Here is a 24,890-nt window from a genome sequence, read left to right as displayed (position 1 = left end):
TTTCCCGGGTCAGCTGGCCTGACTGCAGTGTGCACATGTAACTGCACCCCACCACTAGTATCTCTGTGTGCTGGGATATAATTGCATTCGTCTTTCGGTATTTGTTTGAGCCCTTGTAACTCGTTTAGATGGTGGGATGACTCAGCTATAAAAGTGCATGTATGAAATTTGCTAGGGTGGGTCACATATTCAGATGAACAAGCTTGCTGTCTTTATTCACAGGGTGCACAATTCTGCAGTATAAAATGTAATGAGTTTTAATGAAGCTTTGCTTCTTGACCTGAGAGCCTCATTGTGCGCTGGCTTTTCATCCTTGTGGCAGGTAATTGGAGTCAGGAAAATTCCCCATTTGGCCTACCCGCCTTGGATAGAAAGTGCCCATCAAAGACATCTTCCCCTCACCTCCCTTCCCCCGTCAGCATAGGGACTGCTCCCTCCGTGAAACCCTGGTCCACTCCTCCAGCACCCCCAATTCCTTATCCTGTTTTCAGAGCACCTTCCCAGGCAATCGCAGAAGGTGCAACACCCATTCCTTTACCTCCTCCCTCCTCACTGTCCAAGGCACAAACACTCTTTTCAGGTGAAGCAGCACTTCAATTGCACCTCCTTCAATTTAGTCTACTGTATTCGCTGCTCCCAATGCGGTCTCCTCTACAAGAGGGAGGTTAAACGCAGATTGGGTGATCACTTTGTGGAACACCTACACTCAGTCTGCAAGCATGACCCAGACATTCCTGTTGCTTGCCATCTCAACACACCAACTTGCTCTCATGTCCACATGTCCATCCTTGGCCTGCTGCAATATTCCACCGAAGCCCAACGTAAACTGGAGGAACAGCACCTTATTTTCCAATTAGGCACTTTACAGCCTTCCAGACTTAACAATAAGTTCAACAACTTCAGACCATGAACTTTCTCCTCCATTTTCACCCCTTTTTTAATCCATTTTAAAAAAAATTTCATTTATAAATTTATTTAAAACATTTTTTTTATCATTTTCCCCCAATACTATTTTGCTTTCACAGAGCACTGACCCTTGTTCTGCTATTAACACTTGCTGCTATCTTACTGTTATGCTACTACCAGCACCTTCTTTAGTCTTTAACATTACCATTAACACTCCCTTTGTCCTATGTCCATGATATCTTTGTCAAATTCCTCTTTAGCTCCCACCTATCCCTGACCTTCTATTTTGCTCCACCTGCTGCCACCCCTCTTAAACAGTATAACATCCATCACATTTCTACTTCTCTTTAGCTCTGAAGAAGAGTCATATGGACTCAAAACATTAACTCTGTTTTTCTCTCTCCACAGATGTTGGCAGGCTTTTTCCAGCATTATCTGTTTTCAAATCCCTTTCGGTATCAGTAATGATATCGGTAATGTCAGTGATGTGATGTCTAACATGTCTTTTGTCAGTAATACATCTTACTAAAATTCCAGTCTAGGTCAATGATATCTTTCCTTGCACACATGAGCATAAGAACAAGCAAAACTGATACAGTCCCTCGAGCCTACTCCACTGTTCAGTGATCATGGCTGATCTGTATCTTAACTCCATTTACCCTCTTTTTCTCTCTATCCTTTGATACCTTTCTCAAACACAATCTTAAAATTTCAATTACCCAGGATCCACAGTGTTTTAGGCAGAGGGTTCCAGATTTCCACTACCATTTGTGTGGAGAAGTGCATCCTAATTACATAACCCTTTCAGTGGCAATGATGACATCATCCCACCTATTGAAAGGACTCCAAAGCAGTTGAAGCTCAAGATTAAAATTCAATAATGAGTCTGCTCATCTTTCCTTTACCACCAAAAAAGATTCCTCAGTAAATTGCACTGCATTTAGATCACAGCTCAGTGGGTGGCGGCACTCAATGTGCCACGTCTGAAAAATACTCAATATTCCTACTGGATGATGTCAGAACCCTGCTGTCACTTCTCCATTAATCAGAGGCATGGCAGGTAAGGTAATGCTTTGAATGCCAAGCTGTTCCAGTACAGTTACAACACTGGCATCTACCCAGCAATATGTAAAATTGCCCAGGTATGTCCTGTACACAAAAAGCAGGACAAAACCAACCTAGCCAATTACTGGCCCCTCAGTCTACTCTTGATCATAAGCAAAGTGCTTTTAGGGGTCAGCAACAGTGCTATCAAGCAGTACTTATTTAGCAAAACCCTACTCACTGATGTTCAGTTTGGGTTCAGCCAAAAGCACTCAACTCCTGACCTCATTACAGCCTTGGTTCAAACATGGGCAAAAGAGCTGAACTTCTGAGGTGAGGTGAGAGTGACTTCCCTTGACATCAAGACAGCATTTGACTGAGTGCGGCATCAAGGAGCCCTAGCAAAACTGAAGTCAATGGGAATCAGTGGGAAAACTTCACACTGGCTGGAGTCATACCTAGCACAAAGGAAGATGGTTGTGGTTGTTGGAGGTCAATCATCTCAGTCCCAGGACATCACTGCAGGAGCTCCTCAGGGTAGTGTCAAAGACCCATACATCTTTAACTGCTTCATCCATGACCTTCCCTCCAGCCTAAGGTCAGAAGGTTTGCTAATGAATGTACAATGTTTAGCACCACTCACGACTCCTCAGATACTCAAGCAGTCTGTGCCCATGTGCAGCAAGACTAGGACAACATTCAGGCTTGGATCATAAGTGGCAAGTAATATTCCCACCACAAAAGTGCCAGGCAATTACCATCTCTAAAAATAGGGAATCCAAACAGCTCCCATTGACGTTCAATGGCATTAACTATTGCTGATTCCCCTGCTATCAACATCCTGGGGGTTAATATTGATCAGAAACAGAACTGAACCAGCCATATAAGTACTGTGGCTACAAGAGCAGGTCAGAAGCTGAGATGAGGGTTACTCATCTCCTGACTCCCCGAAGCCTGTCCACCATCTACCACGCACAAGTCAGGAGCGTGATGGAATACTCTCCACTTGCCTGGATGAGTGCAGCTCCAACAACACTCAAGAAGCTCGACACCATCCAGGACAAAGCAGCTTGCTTGATTGGCATTCATCCAGCACCTTCAACGTCCAATCCCTCCACCACTGACGCAGAGCGGCAGCAGTATGTACTATCAAAAAGATGCGCAGCAGCAACTCACCAAGATTCCTTCAACAGCACCTTCCAAAGCTACAACCTCTACCACCTTGAAGGGCAAGGGCAGCAAACATGTGGCAACACCACCATCTGCAAGTTCCCCTCCAACATAAACCATCCTAACTTTGTATTTTTTAAACATTCATTTGATGTGGGCTTCGCTGGCAGGGCCAGCATTTATTGCCCATCTCTAATTGCACTCGAGAAGGTGTTGGAACTGTCGCTGGGTCAAAATCCAAAACTCTTTCCCTAGCAGCATTGTGGGTATTCCTGCACCACTTGAACTGCAGCAGTTCAAGGAGGCAGCTCACCACCACCTTCTGAAGGGAAATGAGGGATGGGCAATAAAAATGCTAGCCTAGCCAGTGACACCTGCATCCCATGAAAGAATTTTTAAGAATATGACAAATTGAGTGAGGCAGACAGTATAGTGCTGCCCACTAGATAAGAATGTTTCTCTCGTAAAGAGTAATAGAAAAGAAACTAAACAAATAGAATTCTTAACAATATTACTGTCCTATTACTTAGGTTAGAAAGTTCAACATAAGAAATAGCAGCCATTTGGCCCCTCAACGCTGCTCCACCAATAAATAAGATCATTGTTACTTTGATTGTGGCATTAACTCCACTTTCCTGCCTGGCTCCCATAACCCTTGACTCCCTTGTAGATCAAATATTTGTCTTTAATACATTCAATGACCAAGGCTCTGCTTGGGGTTGAGAATTCCAAAGATTAACAACCCTCTGAGAGAAGAAATTCCTCCTCATCTCAGACATAAATGGAGACCCCTCATTTTGAAACTATGTGCCCTAGTATGAGACTCCCCCAACATTAAGGATTAGTTTGGCACGTCAATATTGAACGTCAAAGACAATGCCAAAGCAGAGACTAATGTAGTTAACAAGTATCATGTACTTGATTGTTCAAGTTTAAGTAAACAGAACTCAACAATATTCGCATACTATCACCATCTTGCTCATTATTATAATACAGAATCACCACAGCAATATTACAAACTCTACACAGTAACAGCATACCTGAGGAAGCAATAAGGGAATCATAACTTGCTGAGAATCCCTGTGTAGCTACGTTTGAATCAGACACAAAAAGGAGGCCCATCATACTGCCACTGCTGGTTATAGAAGGAGGAATAGACGTACCGCAGAACCTATAATATATGAAAGAAAAGTTGACTTCACTATCAAAAATGTTAATTTCCTTCAATAATCAGCCATAATACTTTAAAACCAATAATAATTTTCATTTTATATAATAGCATAGAGTACGCTTATTTAGTGCATAATATGAACTTATGGAGAATCGGTGACAATGTGGGAAATAGGTAAGAGCAAGAATGTGTTGCGTCACAAGTGCCAAATGCAAATTTCCAGGCTCGGGAAGGCTGCTGTGGAAATTTAATCAGGGCAAGCAAGGCTCATTACCCAAAAGAAGACAGGGAGGTCTGAAAACTGGCTTAACATTCACATCAGAAGAACTAAAGGATTTTGTCTTATGCCAACCAATTACAAGTGGCATTAAATTAATTGTAATTGGGAGACTGTTCTGGGGTGGCATGGTGGCACAATGGTTAGCACTACTGCCTTACAGCTCTAGGGACCTGTGTTCGATTCTGACCTCAGGTGCCTGTCTTATGGGGTTTGTATGTTCTTCCGTGCCTGTGTAGGTGCTCCTTTACTGGGTGCTCCGGTTTCCTCCCACCATCCAAAGACATGCTGTTTAGGTGGCTTGGCCACAGTTAAATTGCCCCTTAGTGTGTGTGCCCTGTGACGGACTGGCATCCTGTCCTGGGTGTACCGTGCCCATTGCCAGTTGGGATAGGCTTAGACCCTGAATTGGATAAAGCCGTTCTGGGAAAGTGAGTTAAGTGAGACTGTTCCATTCTCCCTGGAATAGTCCTTTTACTACCAGTGACTGAAACAAATAGGGAAAGGCAGGCAATAATCTGGCCAGTTGCTTTATTACAGCACTTACTGAAGTTCTGTGTCTATTAATTTCATTATTAGATCATTGTGAATGCTGTTTTATGGTGTCCGATCAAAAATCGAAGTTCAGTTCAATGGTATAAGATACAATACTGACTAATTATACATGTATTGCATTATTTATTACTTTCTTTCATGTTTTTCCAAGATTTAATTATATTTGCTAACAGTTCCCAGATTCTCCAATGCTCCTATTAAGACAGCCACTTAAAGGTACGCAAGTGTACTATGAATTTTCCCTGCTCCCCATCGAAGAATGGCATCATTTCTACTCAAAATCTGGTGAAACTGTCTGTCCAAAGGTAAGAATTCTCCATCGTAAACCATACAATCTGTCCATTCCCAAACAAATGAACAGGGTTAGCTATCCTGAAGAGTGCTGCAGTTTCAAATGAGTGAAGGGGCTTAATCAATGCTTATAAAACAATGATTTTAAAAGTCTTTAACTGATAGGTTTAGAAAGTTTGCCTTCACTTAGAATCTGTCACAAACAGAATAAGAGTAGAACAGAATAAGCATATCAATCTATTCCTAAAGGGGTTAAATACTAAGGCTGGAATTTTCTGTCCCCGTTGGCTTCGGGCATCAAGGAAATCATAACTTCCTGGGCAGGCGTGAGCAGACAATACGGCAAGGAGGCCAAAAATCGGTTCCATGCCATCATGAAACCAGTTTGTGATCGTCTGCTCCACCTGTCTATGGCAGGCCAAGTTTCCCACCGCTGCATATCGGGAACGTCATTTTAATACATATGCATATGATTATAAGCCCTGCTCACCAGAATCATCCCCCCATGCTGGATCATCCAGGCACATGGGCGGACAACAGCATTTAAAAGGTGTGGACCTGGCGAGCTGAACTTCGAGGGGAACTTGGAGATGACTGCACAATAATGTTATGCAGCGCTCGCAAGGATCATCCATTTGATTTCAAGGGAGAGGTGCCGTGCATTCAGGCAAGGGCACAGGTAAGTGGTTTTACTGGCTGGCTGACAGTGAGATGCTGGATCAAGGGCTGGACAGCAGTTGGGGCAAGTTGCAGGGGATGGGCAAGGCAGCATGATATGATGGTAGTGCACAAGCACATGCGGGGGTAGGAGGGAGGGAGGAAAGCGGCCACGGATTAGGGAAATCATGTATAAAGTGAGCATTCTTCTGCAGCTTTGACAGTTCAGGCACAGCCACTTTGACATGTTTGGAGTCGGGCCTCTAGCTTATCTGCCCACTCATGCAACACAGGGGCATGAAGGTGCCACCAAATGCTGCTGAACTTTTCACCTCTTGGGCACAGACTGCAAACTAATGAGCATTTCAGTGGACTGCAGAACAATTGGACGACTGCACAAGTTATACAATCTCCCTGTGAAAGCTGGCCGTGCAGCAGTCACTGGTGGAGGCACTCATGGCCCCTTGCAATGTCATCATCCCAGTTTGGACCAGTCTCCCCCATGGTTTAAGCTAACAGTGCAGCTTTGCAGTGCAGATTAGGAGAATGCCTGCACCTGAGCTGATAGCACAGCATGCAGCCCAGTGGACAAAGCTGCCGCCAAGTGGTGGCCAGCAATCTCTGGCATGCATTAAGGGGCCTTCAGATTTAATCAAGAGAGGTTACAGTACACCCAAGCTAATCTACGCATCTCTCTCTTTCATCCTGCAGGAGGAGTATATCAAGAGCATGGAGCCTGGTGACCTAGTTGTATGCCTCATGGCTTACAAGGGAATGGAGACGAAGGAGAAGAGAGCGACAGAGTCACTTGGCTAGGCAGAGGAAGGAGCAGCACCCTTGAGAAGAAGGTGTGGCTGGGGGTCCTGTGCACACCACTGAAGAGCCACAGTGAGCCGTCATGGGTCGGCACTTAGCCAGACCCAGGGTCTACAGAAGGCACTTGTCATTCATGCAGATGACCGACAACTGGTGTCACTAAAGACTGCGCATGTCCAGAGATCTGGTCAGTCACATTGGCTACCTGCTGCAGATTTGATGCCAGAGGAGCATGGAGGGCATCTACTGCCAGTAGCCGTGAAAGTGAGTGCAGTGCTCAAATTTTATGCCAATAGCGCCTTTCAGGGCTCCACAGGTGACCTCTGCGAGATTGTGCAAGCCTTCATACACAAGTGCATCCAGGAGGTCATGGATGCCATCTTCAGGAAGGCACACAACTTTGTGCATTTCGCCTGGGATCAGGACAGATAGGAAGAAGAGCGCTGGGATTTGCCCAGATCTCAGGCTTCCCACAGGTGCAGGGTGCCATTGACTGCACTCACTTGGTGCTCAGATCTCCTTGGCAACAAGCAGGCAACTACTGCAACCGCAAGGTCTTCTACTCACTGAATGTTCAACAGGTCTGCAACCATCACAAATACATCCCACAGGCCTGCGTACGATTCCCAGGGAGTGTCCACGACTCCTACATTCTCAGTAGGTCTCAGATCCCTGACGCCTTCCAGGGTCCACAGAGGCTGCAGGGTTAGCTCCTCAGGGACAAGGGCTACCCGCAGAGGATGTGGCTGATGACACTCATGCGGTGGCCTCACAGTGCAGCAGAGTGAAGGTACAATGAGGCTCGTGTTGTAACTCGAATTTTGGTAGAGCAAACCATTGAGATGTTGACGATGACGTTCTGGTGCCTGAACCAGTCTGGTAGAGACCTGCAATACAGTCCACAGAGGGTGTCACGCATCGTCGTCACCTACTACACCCTTCACAACCTGGTGCTGCAACGGGAGGAGGAGCTGCCTGAGGAGTAGATGGAGGAGCTGCGCATCTCATCCATTGAGGACGGTATCGACAGGTATGAGGATGATGAGGTCCTCAAAGGCAAGGATAATGGTGATGAGGCCTTTGCATTGTCCAGATGAGCAGGCATGCTCATGAGGCCCTCATAGCTGCTAGATTTGTGGAGGATGATGTTGACATGCAGTGAGGTGACTCCATAGATACTCACATTGCACCTGTGAACATTTCAGTCCTGTCTGGCTGATGGGAGCACACATACCCTCTGTGACAAGGTTCCTGTAATCGAGATGCAGTAGATGCCCATAGACCATACATTCCAGGAGGATGATGATAACATATAGTGAGGACACCCCATAGATCCTCACATAGTTCATGTGAATGTCTGACTCCTGTCTGGCTGATGGCACCTCACTTGCGTTCTGTGAACAGGGTCATCTCACAGAGATGCAGCGGGGAAAATTTAACTTCCCCTGATCCTATGGCATCCTTCGTGAGTGGTACCCTTCAGGACTATACCGTGACTGGACACAGATGCTGATGAGATGAGGAGCCAGCCTCAGTTCAAAGGTGCTGGGAGCACACAGAGAGAATGATGGAACTCTGTGCCGCCAGCCCAGAATATTCTGGCAGCAATGATAAGCCCCATCGAGGTGTAGACATGACTGATGTATCCAGTGACTGTGAAGGTGCACCATCAGTGTGCTGGGAAGGTTGCACAAAGCACAGGTTAGAGGCCCTGGACTGAGACACCTGCCTTACTCTTGTACCGGAACCAAGCTTTCACATCTGAGTGACACAAACACTGCTCATTTGAACAAGAAGCTATAGGCAAGGAGACATTCTTGCGAGTTTATTTACAATAGTGAACATTATGGACAAATAATTAACACCTGTGCTCAGGCTGTGCAGCCACATCTTCTTTACCTTCCTGACCCTATCGTAACATATCGGTGCTCCACCAACATCCACAGCGGACGTGGAGGCAGCCTGCTGACTGCTACGCCCTGTCTGTGATGACCTTGAGTGTTGTTCTCTGGAGGGCCGAGACCTTGGTAGCTCCGGCCTGCTTTCTGGGTCCTGCTGCATGATAGTGGCACTTGGCCTCATGGACCTAGAGCTGTGGGGGGTCACAGGGAGAGTGAATTCGGATGGGCCGAAGTCCCCTGTTTCCTGGGGTGTGCACCTGCTGATCCTTCTGCCTGGGTGCCTGAGGGCCCCAGGTTGACTTGTTGAGGAGAAAGAGAAGCTGGAATGAGATCGAGCTGACCCGCACCCCTCTCATGTTGACACTGTTGGAGGCCAATTATTGCATCACCAATGGAGTTCAGCCTGCCCAGCAGTGCAGAACAGATGTCCTGGACGAAAGTCTCCATCGCAGCTGCCATCCTACTAGTGTTGACCCCAGTGCATTGCTATGCTGGCGCTATAGCCTCAGGCTGAAGGCAGACAGACTCTTCCATCGTGCCTTGCTATCTGAGGACAGCAGTGGACATATCTTCCTAATGTTCCCTTTGCAGCTCCAGCAACTGTGGTGTGACTTTAGTTCAGAGCCACCTCAGCTGATATCTGGCCTCCAGCAGTCTTTCAAGTGCCGGAAACCTGGGAAGTCCCTGCCGCCGCCTGCTGTGGATCAGACTGTGCAATGTGCTCACCAGTTTGTGACCACGAGGCTACCCTAGAACCAGGTCCCACCAAGGTATGTGTCTCTGCGCTGGTGGAGAGTGTGGGTGAGCGCTGTGACAGGTCTTCAATGAGGATGTCATCAGACTCTTCTTCCGAGGTGTCTTCAGGGCTTGAGTCAAGGACCTGGCTCATGGACCCCCTCGGCTGCTTCCCAGATGTGCATGGCAGAGGACTGCATTACAGGGGAACTGATTCACAGCATGGTTCTCTGATGGATGTTAGACTGCTGGATCCTCACTTGGTTGAGCACCACCAACCTCACCATCCACACAGGAATGGTCCAGATTCTCACTGGCCAGCTGAATACTCTATTTTCAAAGGCTGTGATGACCTTGATGTCTGGTATTCCTTCACCAGATTGCGACCTCTCCCTTTTGTTGTGTGCCGGCTTGTTCTGCATGAATACAGATGGGGAGTATGTAAGCAGGACGCCTGTGAGGCCAGATAACAAGGACGCCTGGCATGTGAGCATGGTGAGTGGTCCCATGGATGGGATGAGGACTCAATCCACAGGTAGAGAGTGGGATCCCTGTGGACCTGTGGTTGCATAATGGGTTTGTGAGCATGTGAGTTGAGATTGATGAGAAGAGTGATTTACCCTGGCGGAACAGAAGAGATCATTCATTCTCTTTCGGCACTGGTGGCTGTTCTCTTTTGCAGGGCATTGGCGCTGACCATTGCTGCTACCACCTCCCATGCTGGATTGGTGGCCTTTCTTGCTGGTCTCTGCCCAGAGATGGGCCTCCACTGTGTCCAGAAGGCTAGAGGAGGCGTCGCTAAATTTCGGTGCCATGTTTCCTCCCTTTGACAGCCATGAGTTTCCAGCAGCTTCCGATGCCTTAGAGAGAGCTAGCTCTGTGCAGGGGCAGCCTTTAAATATGGCACCTAGTTTACTGAAGGCCTGAGGTGACAACGGAGTGGGCGAATTAGAGGCCATTCCGCCCCCTCGTGTTTCCCGGAAATGCATTATTAATGAGGAGGGACACGCCAGGAATCGGGCAATACGGCGTGAAAAGCCACCATTGCGGCCAGCAGGTAAAATGTCCTTTTCCTGCTTGCTACTGCACCTAATGCAAATCTGGGATGATTCAGCCCAAATTCTCAATTTAGTAACAAGGTTGACCGATAGTAAATAATGGCATCCCAGTTTTGAAGGCACCTAGAAATGCTGGTTACCCAGAAGAAATGAGTAATTATCATTACTGTCACCTAACACAAAATGCAGAATTTATAATTTCTTACCTTCCTATTAGTCTGCTAGAACTAATGGTACCATTGTCATATAGCTCAACATAATCCTTGGTGCAGTTCATGTGATATTCCATAGTAAAGGAGGTGAATGTAAGACGGATGACATGTCCAGGTTGAATTGAGATATACCAGATACATTTACTGTCATGTGGATAACTTGTCGGGTGTCCAGGGCTGGTAATGGTACCTGCCGGTTGTGTCAGAACCTGACCACATTCTGTAAAGAAAGTTAATATTTTGTTTGCTCATTGTTTTTTAAAAAGAGAAAGCTTGAATACTGAAGTACTTTATACTCTTAATTCTAACAATTCTGATTGTTCTATTTTTTTAAAGAATATGTTCATTGTATTTCAGATACAACAATAAGGATCCAACAGCAGAATGTGATCATCATATTCCATTTATATCAGGGTTTACGTCAGAGCCCTTAGACTACAGCAAGTTCTCTGCAACTTTCAAACTACCCAGGCATTTTATGTCACAGATCAAACATAATTATGTTTATAGTCTACTTTAATAAATATCTGTATTAATAGACCTCAAGGAGCTCCCATAGTTTATAAATCCAACAGTACAGCTCCTCTGATCATTAAGTGAGCTTTTCAAGATGAATAAAACGGTGCTGAACACGGCCAGAGAAACCAATGCAAGAAGCAAAATGCAATAAACATTCATGTCAGTTTAAATAAACCAGGCTAATAACATTTCCAAGAAAACTTAGCTTTCAGAATCCAATTTCAGCAGGTGCTTCCAAAGTACGTAAATGGCAGCCAGTAAGGGCGAGAGAGATTTCCAATCAGCATGTGATGGGAAGAAATTGGAGCTCCAGGATACAATATTCTTTTTATTCATTCATGGAATGTGGGCTTCGCTGGCTAGGCCAGAATTTATTGCCCATCCCTAAATGTCCTTGAGAAGGTGGTGGTGAGCTGCCTTCCTGAACCGCTGCAGTCCATGTGGTGTAGGTACATGCTTTTAAAAGTATATTTTGCCACAGCAACCTGGACTTCTTGGAAGGTTGGTTGGCTCAGCTGCCTGGACAGCTGGTATGGACCAGATTGGTGCCAACAGCATGGGGTTTGATCCCCATGCTGGCTGGGATCAATTCAGGATCTGCCTCCTGTCTCTACCCATGACAGAGATTACAGTTCTGTGGGTTGGACCCCTCCTTCAGGGCAGAAAACTCAAAAAGAAGGTGGTATAAGGAGAAAGTGGGCTCTGAGGGCAAAGTTAACCGAATAAAGTAAATCTTGTACACCAATTCATATAATTTTTGTGATTTTTGCTGGTCGGCAATGCAACTTCTTTTTTCCTGCAGAAATTTTTTTGGTATTTTCTGGCTGTGGGCAATACTAGCAAGTCAAAGTTTATTACCAATCCCGAGTTGTCCTGAGGGCATTGCGAGCCAAACAAGAAGTATGGGACCGGAGTGACTTGTAGGTCAGACTGGGTTGGGGTACGAGGCTTCTACACATTGGCCAGATTTCATTGTCATTTTTCTGTTACCAGCCTACAAGATTAGATTTATTAAATTCACAACTTGCCATGGTGGGATATGAGCTCATTAACTTCTGAATTATTAGCACACTACCATAACCACTAGGATGCTGTGTATCTGAATAAGATGCATGGGGTTATAGACTCAATTCCTCTTCTCATGCTTACCCTCAGGAAGGATCCAAATCACCAGAGTCTTGAAAGTTTGGTTCAATTGCAGCCAAAGTGCTTCTTAAGAAGGTTAAAAAGAGGGAAGAGGTCTTGGATGACAATAATATAAATATTTTAAATTACCTTTCTCTGCTGATTCATACTCAGCTTGAAATCCATGGTTACCTATATTAGAATCTGTCTTGAACTTGATGAACATTGACCTTTGTGTTGACCGGACTATTGGTGGCATGACGGTACCACAATATTTACCAATTAGTGAAGAGTCTACGACAGAACCATCCTTGACCTATAAACAAACAGACTCTTTTAAGATGAGCAACAAGCATTATCATAAGCTCATGAATAAATGAAACACTTATCTACAGATACAATGGAAAAACAATTGCCAGTTGAATCCAGGTTCACAAAACTAATCTTCTAGGAAATGATAGATTCACATACAAGATTGTGTGTTGTTATTCATTACTTCATTTGGAGAAAACATCATGAACACTTCTAAAAAAAAGTTCCTTAAGATAAAAGCAGAAAACACAGCAGATTGATATCCAAAAAGGAAAGACAGATTCATGTTTCAAATAGAACTCTTAAATCTCAACTAGTTCATTAAAAGTAGTTTATAATCTCCAATGGCACCAGCCATGGTATCTTGCTGCAGATATTTTAACTGTAATTAAAATGCCTCCCTCTATCTCTGTAACCTCCTTCAGCCCTACTTCCCTCCCAAGATCTTGGGAGAAAGTGCTTCATCAGATTGGATTTTCACTCGGTGGGGGGAGGGGATGGCATTGTTGTGGGATGAAGTCAGGATGGCACCCCCCCAGACACAGATCATAGGAGCCACAGGGGCTGCTGACAAGTGGTTTAAAAGTCCTGCCTCAGTTCTTTGGGGTGTTGTCCTTGTTAATGCCTTAAATATTTGGCTGTCCAGTCCTCTTGCCTCACACCCCATCACCCACCAATCACCCCCCATGGGACTTGCATGCTCCCTTGCAACTCATGTCAACCCATGCTCCCCACCAACCTCATGACGCCTTTTCACCCCTTTGAGAGCTTAATGCGTTGGCATTAACCCCATGACATGACCCCACACGGCTCCATGTCCCCTTACAGCTCCCATGACAACTTAGTGCCAATGTATGCCAATCCACCTACCACTCTTTGCTCTTACACCCTTCATAGCAACTCACCCAGAGGCCACCATGGGCAGATCTCAGGAGACATGTTGAGATGAAATAAAATAAATGTCTAAATATCTATCAAAACCTTCACTATATTAAAAAACAGTCCCATTCATGAACCTTCACAGCGTAACAGTTCTATACACCTTATCTGCCCTTCAAAAGTATTTACGTATAATCTAAAAATTCATGACTTCCACATTGCAGGTTAAGGCCTTGCTACAGTGAAAATGGGGTCTGTTTGAACTCAGCGCTGAGTTAAAATGGCCCTGCTGAGTCCAGGTTTCCCCCATGTACGAGCGATGCCAGAAAAAGTGGGTTCTGTCATAAATGGGGGAGTTGGGACTTCCGGATCTCTATCCTGTCCGCCATTCTTAACTCCATGAAAATCTGCCCCAACATTTCAATTGAAATCCTTTGTCAGAATTGGAGAAAGCCTGAATCCTTAATCTATCTTTCTCTTTCAAATGTTAATTAATATAATGTTCAATAGCTACACATAGTAGAACAGTGAAAGGGTAACAATAACTACTCTTGAACTGAGAGAAATGATCCAAGTACAGTTATTTCAGTTATGTTTTCTATTCTTAATTAATACTTTTAATCTGAGCTCTAAAGCAAGAATGTTGTGTTTCAATATTAGTAATGCATTGAAGATGAATGTCTGATCATGTTTCTGAGGTAGATGTAGGTCCATTAAATTACTAATCAAATATGGATAGTAATTACTATGTCAACTCTGGTTTCACCAATGGTTTGATCAAAAATTCTTGCTCTCATACCTCCACATAGTCATGGTTGCAGTTTGTAGCATTCTCAATATCAAAGGAAATGAATTTGAGTATGACCACTTGTCCTTCTGGCTGGTTGATAATCCACTCACAGGATTTGTTGTGCGGGTATGAATTAGGATAATAAGGAGTCTTTATCATTCCAGTGCCATTCAGTGTGCCACCACATGCTGTGTAGAAGCATCAGGAAACAATTTAGAAACCGTGAAAAAGCAAAACAGTAATGGAATAAACATTGCAACTAAAAATTAGTGACTGAAATTCTTTTCCAATGCCTCAGTAGGTGATGCATTTCTCTTTGTGGAACTGAACCACTGATTAGGCAGATTCCAGATCTCCCTCTATCCCTCCCCACTGTTAATTTATTCCAGTTGGGATCAATCTATATACTACCAGTGGTGGGTCTGGGCTGGGGCAGGAGGAAATCAGCCAGCGGTTCCACCCTGTTATTGTCCAACAAGTCTGCTGGAATATGTGCATGTGTGGGTGGTAGCTGAATTCAGGTTAAGGCAAATTGGTAGTGCGAGGAATAGAAAAGTAAAAGTTACTGTAGTTCTTGCAAGGAACATTGCCAGCCACCGTGTATCAATAGTTCCAAATGTTTATTTGCATTTTTGGGAATGGGATGTATACTTGGATACTACATTTTCTCCAAAAATATGTAGTAAAATGACTCTGCACTAAGCAACTTCTCATCTTGGGGGATTTCCGCCTTCAGTTCAATTCATCACCTTTTATTTCCTGAGTTCACTGTCCTCCTATCCTCCCTTCTCATCTTCTATGTAAACTCCCCAACCCATAGTCATGACGACCCACTTGATCTTGCCATCCTTTTTCTTTACTCTTTCATGGGATATGAACATCACTGGCTAGGTTAGCATTCATTGCCTATCGCTAATTGCCCTTGAGAAGCTGGTGGTAAGCAACCTTCTTGAACTTCTGCTGTCCAACTGGTATAGGTATACCCCTGGTGCTGTTAGGGAGGGAGTTCCTGGATTTTAACCCAACAACAGTGAAGGAACAGCAATATAGATCCAAATGAGGAATGTGTGTGATTTGTGTTATGGACAGGAGGGAATTTAATTTAAACAGCCCTGATTTCTCCTCTCATCATCCGTCTGTAAGTGGTGGTATATTTCCCACGCCCTCACTTTTGGTGTGATCCCATTTGTACTAATAACCCCACAGCAAACAAGAAATAGGGTAAACTCAAAGGGTTAGTTTATTCGCACACACTCAAAATACAAGGTGGGTGTGTCGCTACATAGTGCATTGTGCATTCATGCAATAAAGAGAGATAAAGAAAAAAAGATTTACATGATAAAGACCACAGAGTTAAGACTTATTGGTTCATGTGAGTCCAGAGTCCAGAGTCAAAGTCCAATGGTGCATTTAATCACAGAGATCAGCAGGTTGAAACTGATGCTGGATAATTCATGTTTCCAATAGAGCTGACTTCCATGATGCGATAATTACACAGATATTAAATGCTCTTGTAGGTGGTGGTGCAGAAGTTTCAGTAGAATTAGTGTAGACGGGTGGCAGGCATTCAAACTTGGAAAGAGCCCTCGATCTGTGCTGCTGCTTGGTAGATGCAAGATGGCAGCCTGAGCTTTGCAGCTCCACAAGGCAATGTTATAGGTTCCTCTAGCTAGGGGGTCATGTCACATGACTTCCACCTCTCCACTTTGATTTTGACAAATGGTGTATCTGAGTTCCTGAGATTGTTAATGTTTCAATGATTAAGAATTACAAAGTAAGGTTGCATGGCTCTCCGTCCTAGCAGACTAGTAGGCTCCAGTGGCCGGCCAGGCCTGGCTTATGAAATATAGATGGCATTTATATAATTCCCTATGAATTTGATCTCTGCAGTCCACTGGGTTGTTAGTGTCTCTTCAGAGATATCGAGGCACAAATTTCTTTGATACTGCTAAATTATTCCTATTGTACAAAGGTCACAGCCAGACAAGGCTTCAGTCATTTTAAAAGGTCACTGTCTAGTTTTAAAATTTTAGGAAGTAGCCATGATGATATATTTATTTCCTAAAAATATAGTCTGAGATCTTAGCTCCATTACACTTGGAAAGGAACTTGCAGGTGGTGGTGTTCCCATGCATCTGCTGCCCTTGTCCTTCTTGGTGTAGAGGTCACAAGTTTGGAAGGTGCAGTCAAAGGTGCCTTGCTGATTTCCTGCAGTGCAGCTTATAAATGGTACACAATGCTGCTACAGTGAGTTGATGGTAGAGAGAGTGAATGTTTAAGGTGGAGGACGGGGTGTCAATCAAGGGGACTGCATTGTCCTGGATGGTGTCGAGCGTCTTGAGTGTTGTTGGAACCGCACTTATCCAGGCAAATGGGAAAGTATTCCATTACACTCCTTTCTTGTGCCTTGTAGATGGTGGGCAGACTTTGGGAATTCAGGGGATGCATTACCAGCTTCTGGTATGCTCTTGGAGCCACAGTATTTATATGGCTAGTCCAGTTCAGTTCCTGGTCAATGGTAAGGATGTTGACATGGGGGATTCAGTAATGGGATGCTCCTTAGTGTGAAGTGGAGATAATTAGATTCTTTCTTGTTGGAGATGGTCATTGTCTGGTACCTGTGTGGCAGAAATGTTATTTGCCACTTATCAGCCCCTGCCTGAACATTATCCAGGTCTTGCTGCATATGGACACAGGCTGTTTCAGTATCTGAAGAGTAGTGAATGATACTGAACGTTGTGCAATCATCAGTGAACATCCTCACTTCTGACCTTATGATGGAGGGAATGGTCATAGATGAAACAGCTGAAGATTGTTGGGCCTCACCATTCCCATTGTATCGATCACAGATAAAGTCATCTCTGATCACTTCCTTGTATCGTTCTCCACATCCTGCTTCCTCCACCAAACTCTACTTCCTTCTGTATCCACCCCTTATTTCAATTACAACTGCACTATCACAATTTCTACTCTCTAGCCTTTGCCCTCTGTTCATCACAACATTTCTGCAGCTACCATCTGCTCAGCCACACCCTTATCTCTACCTTTGATGCTCTTGTCCCCAGTAAAACCAATACTCTCATCCTGGCCATTCTTGTGCCTAGTAAAACCAATGCCCTGACCATGCCCCTGTTATGGGCTCATCTCTACGCCTTTAAGTCCAAAGGACACAAACTTGAACCGATATGATAGACAACTGGTTTAGTCATTCACTGCCAGTTCTGGCTGAATAACTTAAAACAGTATCGGATCCTGCTCTCGTGTGCTAAAACTGTTCCCTGTTCTAGGATCATTCTGGAGTAAAAAAGTATCTCATGACTAACACCCAGTTTCCTGGCTCCTATGTTGGATGACATTTTAGATGGTTCTCCCTCTTCAGGTGTTTCTCCTCTCTCCTTCAAATCTGCTGACATCGCACTTCTCAAAAAAAACCCCTTGACCCTAGAATCCTTGCAAATTACCACCCTACTTCTAACCTTCTTTATCTTGAATATGTTGTCACCTCCTAAATTTGTGCCCCTTTTTCCTGGAACTCCATGTTTGAACCCCTCCAATCATGTTTCCCCCCCTGCCACAGGACCTTATCAAAGTCATAAATGACATCCTATGTGACTCTAACACAAGAGCAAACAATCACTCCTCATTGTTCTCAACCTGTCTGCTTTGACACAGCTGATCACACCATCCTGCTCCAATACCTCTCCACTGTTGTCCAGCTGGCTGGGACTGCTCTCACCTGGTTCCATTCTTATCTACATAATTGTAGTCAGAGAATCACCATCAATGGCTTCTCTTCCCACTCCTGCACAGTTACCTCTGGTATCCCCAAAGGGCAAAATGTCATTTTCCACATGTAAACTGACAATGTGCAGCTTTATACCTCTTCATCACCTCTCTCGACCCTCCATTGTCAGATTATTTGTCTGACATCCAGTACTGGATGAGCCGAAATTTCCTCCACTTAAACATTGGGAAGATTGAGGCCATTGTCCCTGTTCCTACCAAAAATTCCAATCTCTCACCATTGACTCAGAGGCCAGAATCATCCCAGATTTGCACTAAGTGCGGTAGCGGGCGGGTAAAAGGGCATTTTACCTGCTGGCCGTAATCGTGACTTTTCACACCTTATCATCCCATTCCTGGCGTGTCCTGCCTCATTAATAATTCATTCCCAGGAAACACATTTAATTTGACTGCCTTGCCATTGCCTCATGCCTTCAGTAATCCGGACGCCATATTTAAAGGTTGCCCCTGCACAGGGCTAGCACTCTTCAAAGGACAGGAAGCTGCTGGGAACTGATGGCTGCCAGAGGGAGGAAGCATGCTGTCTCCAGATTTAGTGACACCTCCTTCATGCGCCTACTGGATGCAGTAGATTCCAGCCATGATCCCCTCTAGCCCCGCTCTGGCAGAAGACCAGCAAGCGAGGTGACAAATCCAGCATGGGAGGAGGTGGTAGCAGTGGTCAGCACCAACGCCATGCAGAAGAGGACAGCCGGAAGAGGATGAATGACCCCCTCCATTCTTCCAGGGTAAGTCACTCTTCTCATCACCCTCAACTCACACACTCACAAACCCATCACACATCCACAGGGATCTCATTCACTGCCCGTTCAAGGGACATCACCATTCACCTTTTCTCACACATTTCATTTACCCTGTGGATCGTGTCCTCATCCTGTCCATGGCACCAATTACCATCCACATACATGCCAGGCATCCTTGTTAGCTGGCCTGGCAGGCGTCCTACTTACACACCTTCCCTTTGCCCTCGTCATGCAGGACAAAAAAGAGGGGTCACAGACTGCTGGAGGAATGCCTGAAATTAAGGACTTCACAGACTTTGAAAATAGAGTTATCCAGCTGGTATGCAGTGATCTGGACCAGTCCTGTGCTGATGGTGAGGTCGGCGGTGCTCAACCAAGTAAGGATCCAGCAGCGCGACATCTATCAGCCAATCATCCTGTGAGTGAGTTCCCTGTTCCGCAGTCCCCTGCCATGCACAAATGATCTCTCCTTGCTTTTCACAGGCACACCTGAGAAGCAGCCAAAGGATTGGAGTCAAGCCCTGTAGAAACCTCAGAAGAAGAATCTGATGACACCCTAACTGAAGACCCGTCACAGCGCTCACCCATCCACCAGTGCAGAGACACCCACCTCAGTGGAACCTAGTTCTAGTCATAATCTGGTGAGCACATCACACTGTTTGATCCACAGCAGATGGCAGCAAGGACTTCCCAGGTCTCCAGCATTTGGAGGACTGCTAGAGGCCAGAACTGCTGAGTCTGAGTCAGATGAGGAGTCTCTGGACTTGGTCATACCACAGTCACTGGAGCTGCAAAGGCAAACTCGGGAACATCAGGAAGGGATGTCTCCTGCTCTCCTCAGATTGCAAGGCATGATGGAGGAGAGCATCCGCCTTCACTCTAAGATGATAGCACCGGCATTGCAACACACAGGGATGAACACTGGTAGGATGACAGCCACCATGGAAACCTTGGCCTAGGATACTGGTCCTTCACTGCTGCGTGGGCTGAACTCCCTCACTGATGCCATAGTTGGCCTCATACAGTGTCAATGCGAGAGGGGTGCAGGACAGCTTGATCTCATTCCAGCTTCCCCTTCTCCTCAAAAGAGTCAACCAGGGGCTCTCAGCACCCATAGAGATCAGGATCAACAGATGCACACCCCTGGGCCATCCATCCAGGAGTGCCCGGCCCATCCAAATCCCGTCTTACTGTGACCTCAGCAGCTCCAGCTCCACTGGCCGAGGAGGGCGCCATTGCCACACAGCTGGACCCCGAGAGTAGGCTGGGCCATCCAAATCTTGGCCCTCCAGAGGACACCAGAGAAGGTCATCACAGACAGGGCTCAGCAGTCAGCAGGCTGCCTTCACATCAGCTGTGGTTGTCGGTGGAGCACCAATACGTAACGGCAGGGTCAGGAAGGTAAAGAAAACATAGCCTGTGCGTGGGTGTTAATCACTTGTACATAATGTTCACTATTTTAAACTCCCAAAAATGTCTCCTTGCCTATGGCTCCTTGTTCTGATGAGCAGTGTTCATGTCACTCAGGTGTGAAAGCTTGGTTCCTGTACAAGATAAAGGCAGGTGACTCAGTCCAGGGACTCACTCCTGTGCTTTGTACAACCTTCCCAGCACACTGATGGTGTGCCTCCGCTAACATTGGTCACATCAGTAATGCCTGTACCTCAATGGGGCTAATCAATGTCCTGGGCCGGCGGCACAGAGTTCCATCATTCTCTCTGTGTGCTCCCAGCACCTTTGAAGTGCAGCTGGTACCCCCAACTCATCAGCATCTGTGTCTGGTGACAGTGTGGTCCTGAAAGGTTCAGCTCACGACTCACGAAGGACGCCATTGGATCGGGAGAAGTTAAATGTTCCCCCTGTTAACTCTGTCTTTCTCTCCACAGATGCTGTCAGACCTGCTAAGTTTTGCCAGCAATTTTTGTTTTTGTTTCAGATTTCCAGTATCTGCAGTATTTTTATTTTATCTTAAATTTTTCCTGTTGCATCTCCATGATATGACCCTGTTCACAGAGCACAAATAAGCTGCTATCAGTCAGACAGGAGTCAGACATTCACACAAGCTATGTGAGGGTCTGTGGAGTGTCCCCACAGCATGTCTTCATCATCCTCCTGGAATGAAGGGACTGTGGGCATCCGCTGTGTATCAGTAACAGGAGCCTTATCACAGAGGGTATGTGCGCTGCCATCAGCCAGACAGGAGTCAAATGCGCATAGATGCAATGTGAGGATCTATGAAGTCTGCTCACTGCATGTCGTCATCATCCTCCATGAATCAAGCTGCTATGAGGGCCTCCCAAGTGCGCCTGCTTCGTTTGGGCAATGCAATGGCTTCATCGCCGTCATCCTCGCCTGAGCAGAAATTAGGCCATTCGGCCCATCGAGTCTGCTCTGCCATTCAATCATGGCTGATAAGTTTCTCAACCCCATTCTCCCGCCTTCTCCCGGTAACCTTTGATCCTCTTACCAATCAAGAATCTATCTATCTCGGTCTTAAATATACTCAATCACCTGGTCTCCACAGTCTTCTGTGGCAATGAATTCCATTGATTCACCACGCTCTGGCTAAAGAAGTTTCTCCTCATCTCTGTTCTAAAAGGTCTTCCCTTTATTCTGAGGCTGTGCCCTCGGGTCCTAGTCTCTCCTACTAATGGAAACATCTTCCCCACGTCCACTCTATCCAGGCCTTTCAGTATTCTGTAAGTTTCAATCAGATCCCCCCTCATTCTTCTAAACTCCATCGAGTATAGATCTAGAGTCCTTAAACGTTCCTCATACGTTAAGCCTTTCATTCCTGGGATCATTCTCATGAACTTCCTCTGGACCCTCTCCAGGGCCAGCACATCCTTCCTGAGATATGGGGCCCAAAATTGCTCACAATATTCTAAATGTGGTCTGACCAGAGCCTTATAAAGCCTCAGCGGCACATCCCTGCTTTTATATTCTAGCCCTCTCGAAATAAATACCAACATTACATTTGCCTTCCTAACTACCAACTCAGCCTGCAACCTTAAGAGAATCCTGGACTAGGACTCCCAAGTCCCTTTACACTCCAGATTTCTGAATTCTCTCCCCATTTAGAAAATAGTCTATGCCTCTATTCTTCCTATCAAAGTGCATGGCCTCACATTTCCCCACATTGTATTCCATCTGCCACTTCTTTGCCCATTCTCCTAACCTGTCCAAATCCTTCTGCAGCCTCCCCACCTCCTCAATACTACCTGCTCCTCCACCTATCTTTGTATCATCTGCAAACTTAGCCAGGATGCCCTCAGTTCCTTCATCTAGATCATTAATGCATAAAGTGAAAAGTTGTGGTCCCAACACTGACCCCTGTGGAACTCCACTAGTCACCGGCCACCATCCTAAGAAGGACCCCCTTATCCCCACTCTCTGCCTCCTGCCGGACAGCCAATCTTCTATCCATGCTTGTACCTTGCCTCTAACACCATGGGCTCTTAATTTACTGAGCAGCCTCCTGTGCAGCACCTTGTCAAAGGCCTTCTGGAAGTTCAAATAGATAACATCCATTGGCTTTCCTTTGTCTAACCTACTTGTTACCTTCTCAAAGAATTCTAACAGATTCGTCAGGCATGACCTCCCCTTGATGAAACCATGCTGACTTTGCCCGATTTTACCATGCACTTCCGAGTATTCTGAAATCTCATCCTTAATAATGGACTCTAAAATCTTTTCAAGGACCTCATCACCCTCATTCCCTTCATTGCACCTTCTCTTTGCTGCACTCTGAGGCCGCTGCATGGCGTTATCAGCCACCTTTTCTGCGGGTAGCCCTTGTCCCCAAGGACCCAACGCAGCATCCTCTCTGGACCCTGGAAGATGTCAGAGATCTGAGACCTACGGAGAATGTAGGAGTTATGGACACTCCCTGGGAATTGTGAGCACACCTGTACGGTACGTCTGTGGTGGTCATACACCAGCTGAATATTCAGTGAGGGGAAGCCCTTGCGGTTAACATAGTTGACCACTTGTTACCATGGAGAGCTGAACGCCACATGAGTGCAGCCAATGGCACCCTGCACCTGTGGGAAATCTGAGATCTGCGCAAATCCAAGCGCTCTTGCTTCATAGCTTTCCTAATCCTGGGTGAACTACACAAAGTTATGTACCTTCGCGACTATGGCATCCATGACCGCTAAATGCATTTGTGTATGGAGGCTTGGGAAATTCCACAGAGGGCACCTGTGGAGCCCTGCAAGACGTAAAATTTGCCACGGTCACTTTCATGGTCACGGTCACTGGCATTGGATGCCCTCAATGTCCACATGGTACCAAATTCTGCAGCAGGCATCAGATGTGACCGATTAGCTCCCTGGAAATACACAGTCCATGGCATCACTGGTTCTCGGTCATCTGCATGAATGAGAAGCAGCATCTATAGGCCCTGGGTTTAGCTAGGCGCCGACTAGTGACAGTTCGCTGTGGCTGTTTAGAGGCATGCACAGGAGCCCCAGCCGCCCCTTCCTCTTAAGGGTGCTGCTCCTCCCTCTGCCCAGCCAGGCACATCCATTGCTCTCTTCTCCTTCGTCTTTGTTCCCTGTAAGCCAGGAAGCATACAGCTGGGTCACCAGGCTCCATGCTCCTGATGTACTCCTCTTGCAGGATGAATGAGGGGCGTGCATGGATTAGCATGGCTGTACTAGGAACCTCTCTTAAGTCTGAGGGCCCATTAATGCATCCCGGAGACTGCTGGCCACACCTTGGATGGCCAGAGTATAGTGCGCTGCATGGCTGCCCAAAATCCCACCCACCTCAGCCCCATCCCATCTGACCAATTGGTGGCACCTTTACCCACCTGACTGCATCTGTGCTCTCAGCTCAGGCGCAGGCATTCTCCTAACCAACACTGCAAGGCTGCACTGTTAGCTTGAACCATGGGGGAGACTGGTCCAAACCTAAATGGAGACATTGAAGGGGCCGTGAGCACCTCCACCAGCGACTGCTCCATGGCCAGCTTTAGCAAGGAGATTGTACAACTTGTTCAGTCAGCCAATTGTTCTGCGGGCCACTAAATGCTCATTACTTTGCCATCTGTGTCTGAGGAGTGAAACGTTCAGCAGCATTTGGTGGCACATTCATGCCTCTATGTTGCTTGAGTGGGCGGGTACATTAGTGGCCAGACTCCAAGCATGTCAATGTGTCTGCACCTGAACTGTCTCAGCTGCAGAGATATGGTTACTTTATACAAGGTGTCCCTAATGCATGGCCACTTCCCACCCCCTCGCCAACCGCATGTGCTTGTGAAATGCCATCAGGCCGTGCTGCCTTGGCCTCCTCAACTCGCCCCAACCAGAGTGCAGTCCTTGCCCCAACACCATATCGTCACTGGCAGGACAATGCGATTTGCCTGTGCCCTCGCCTGAATGTGCGGCGCCTCTTTCCTGAAGTCAAATGGGCGACCCTTGCAAGCACTGCACATCGTTAGTGTGTACTCACCTCCGAGCTCTCCTCAAAATTCAGCTCACCAGCTACAAGCCTTTTCAATGCTGCTGTGAAACAGATTGGCATGCAATCGCACTGCCATGGCTGGATGATCCAGCATGCGGGCGGTGGTGGTGATTCCGATGTGCAGGGATTATAATTATATGTGGACATATTAAAATGACATTCCCGACGTGCAGCAGCAAGAAAAATGGCCTGCCATTGACAGGTCGCGAACTGGTTTAACGACGGCATGAAACCAATTTTTGGCCTTCCCACTATATTGTAAACTGACATCCACCATGATTCCCAATGCCAACGGGGGTGGAAAATTCTGGCCATAGGATCATAAAATTGTTACAGCACAGCAGGAGGCCATTCACCCATCATGTCTGTGTCGACTCATCATAAGAGCAACTCCGCTAGTTCCACTCTTTGCCTTTTTCTTGTAGACCTGCAAAGATTTTTCTTACTCAATATCCT

General features: G+C 46.1%; 1 protein-coding gene across 1 annotated transcript in view; it reads right to left on the bottom strand.

Annotated features, from left to right (window-relative positions):
* The window catches only part of cubn (cubilin (intrinsic factor-cobalamin receptor)), a 457,032-nt gene that overhangs the window by 321,009 nt on the left and 111,133 nt on the right, over window positions 1-24,890 (bottom strand). The window contains 4 exon segments of the mRNA XM_041183948.1: window positions 4,161-4,291; window positions 10,788-11,013; window positions 12,588-12,753; window positions 14,428-14,606. Of these exon segments, the coding sequence (XP_041039882.1) occupies window positions 4,161-4,291; window positions 10,788-11,013; window positions 12,588-12,753; window positions 14,428-14,606 (702 nt within the window).

The sequence above is a fragment of the Carcharodon carcharias genome, chromosome 3, assembly GCF_017639515.1.
Source record: "Carcharodon carcharias isolate sCarCar2 chromosome 3, sCarCar2.pri, whole genome shotgun sequence".
Lineage (NCBI taxonomy): Eukaryota > Metazoa > Chordata > Chondrichthyes > Lamniformes > Lamnidae > Carcharodon > Carcharodon carcharias.
This window is presented reverse-complemented; position numbering and strand designations above follow the sequence as displayed.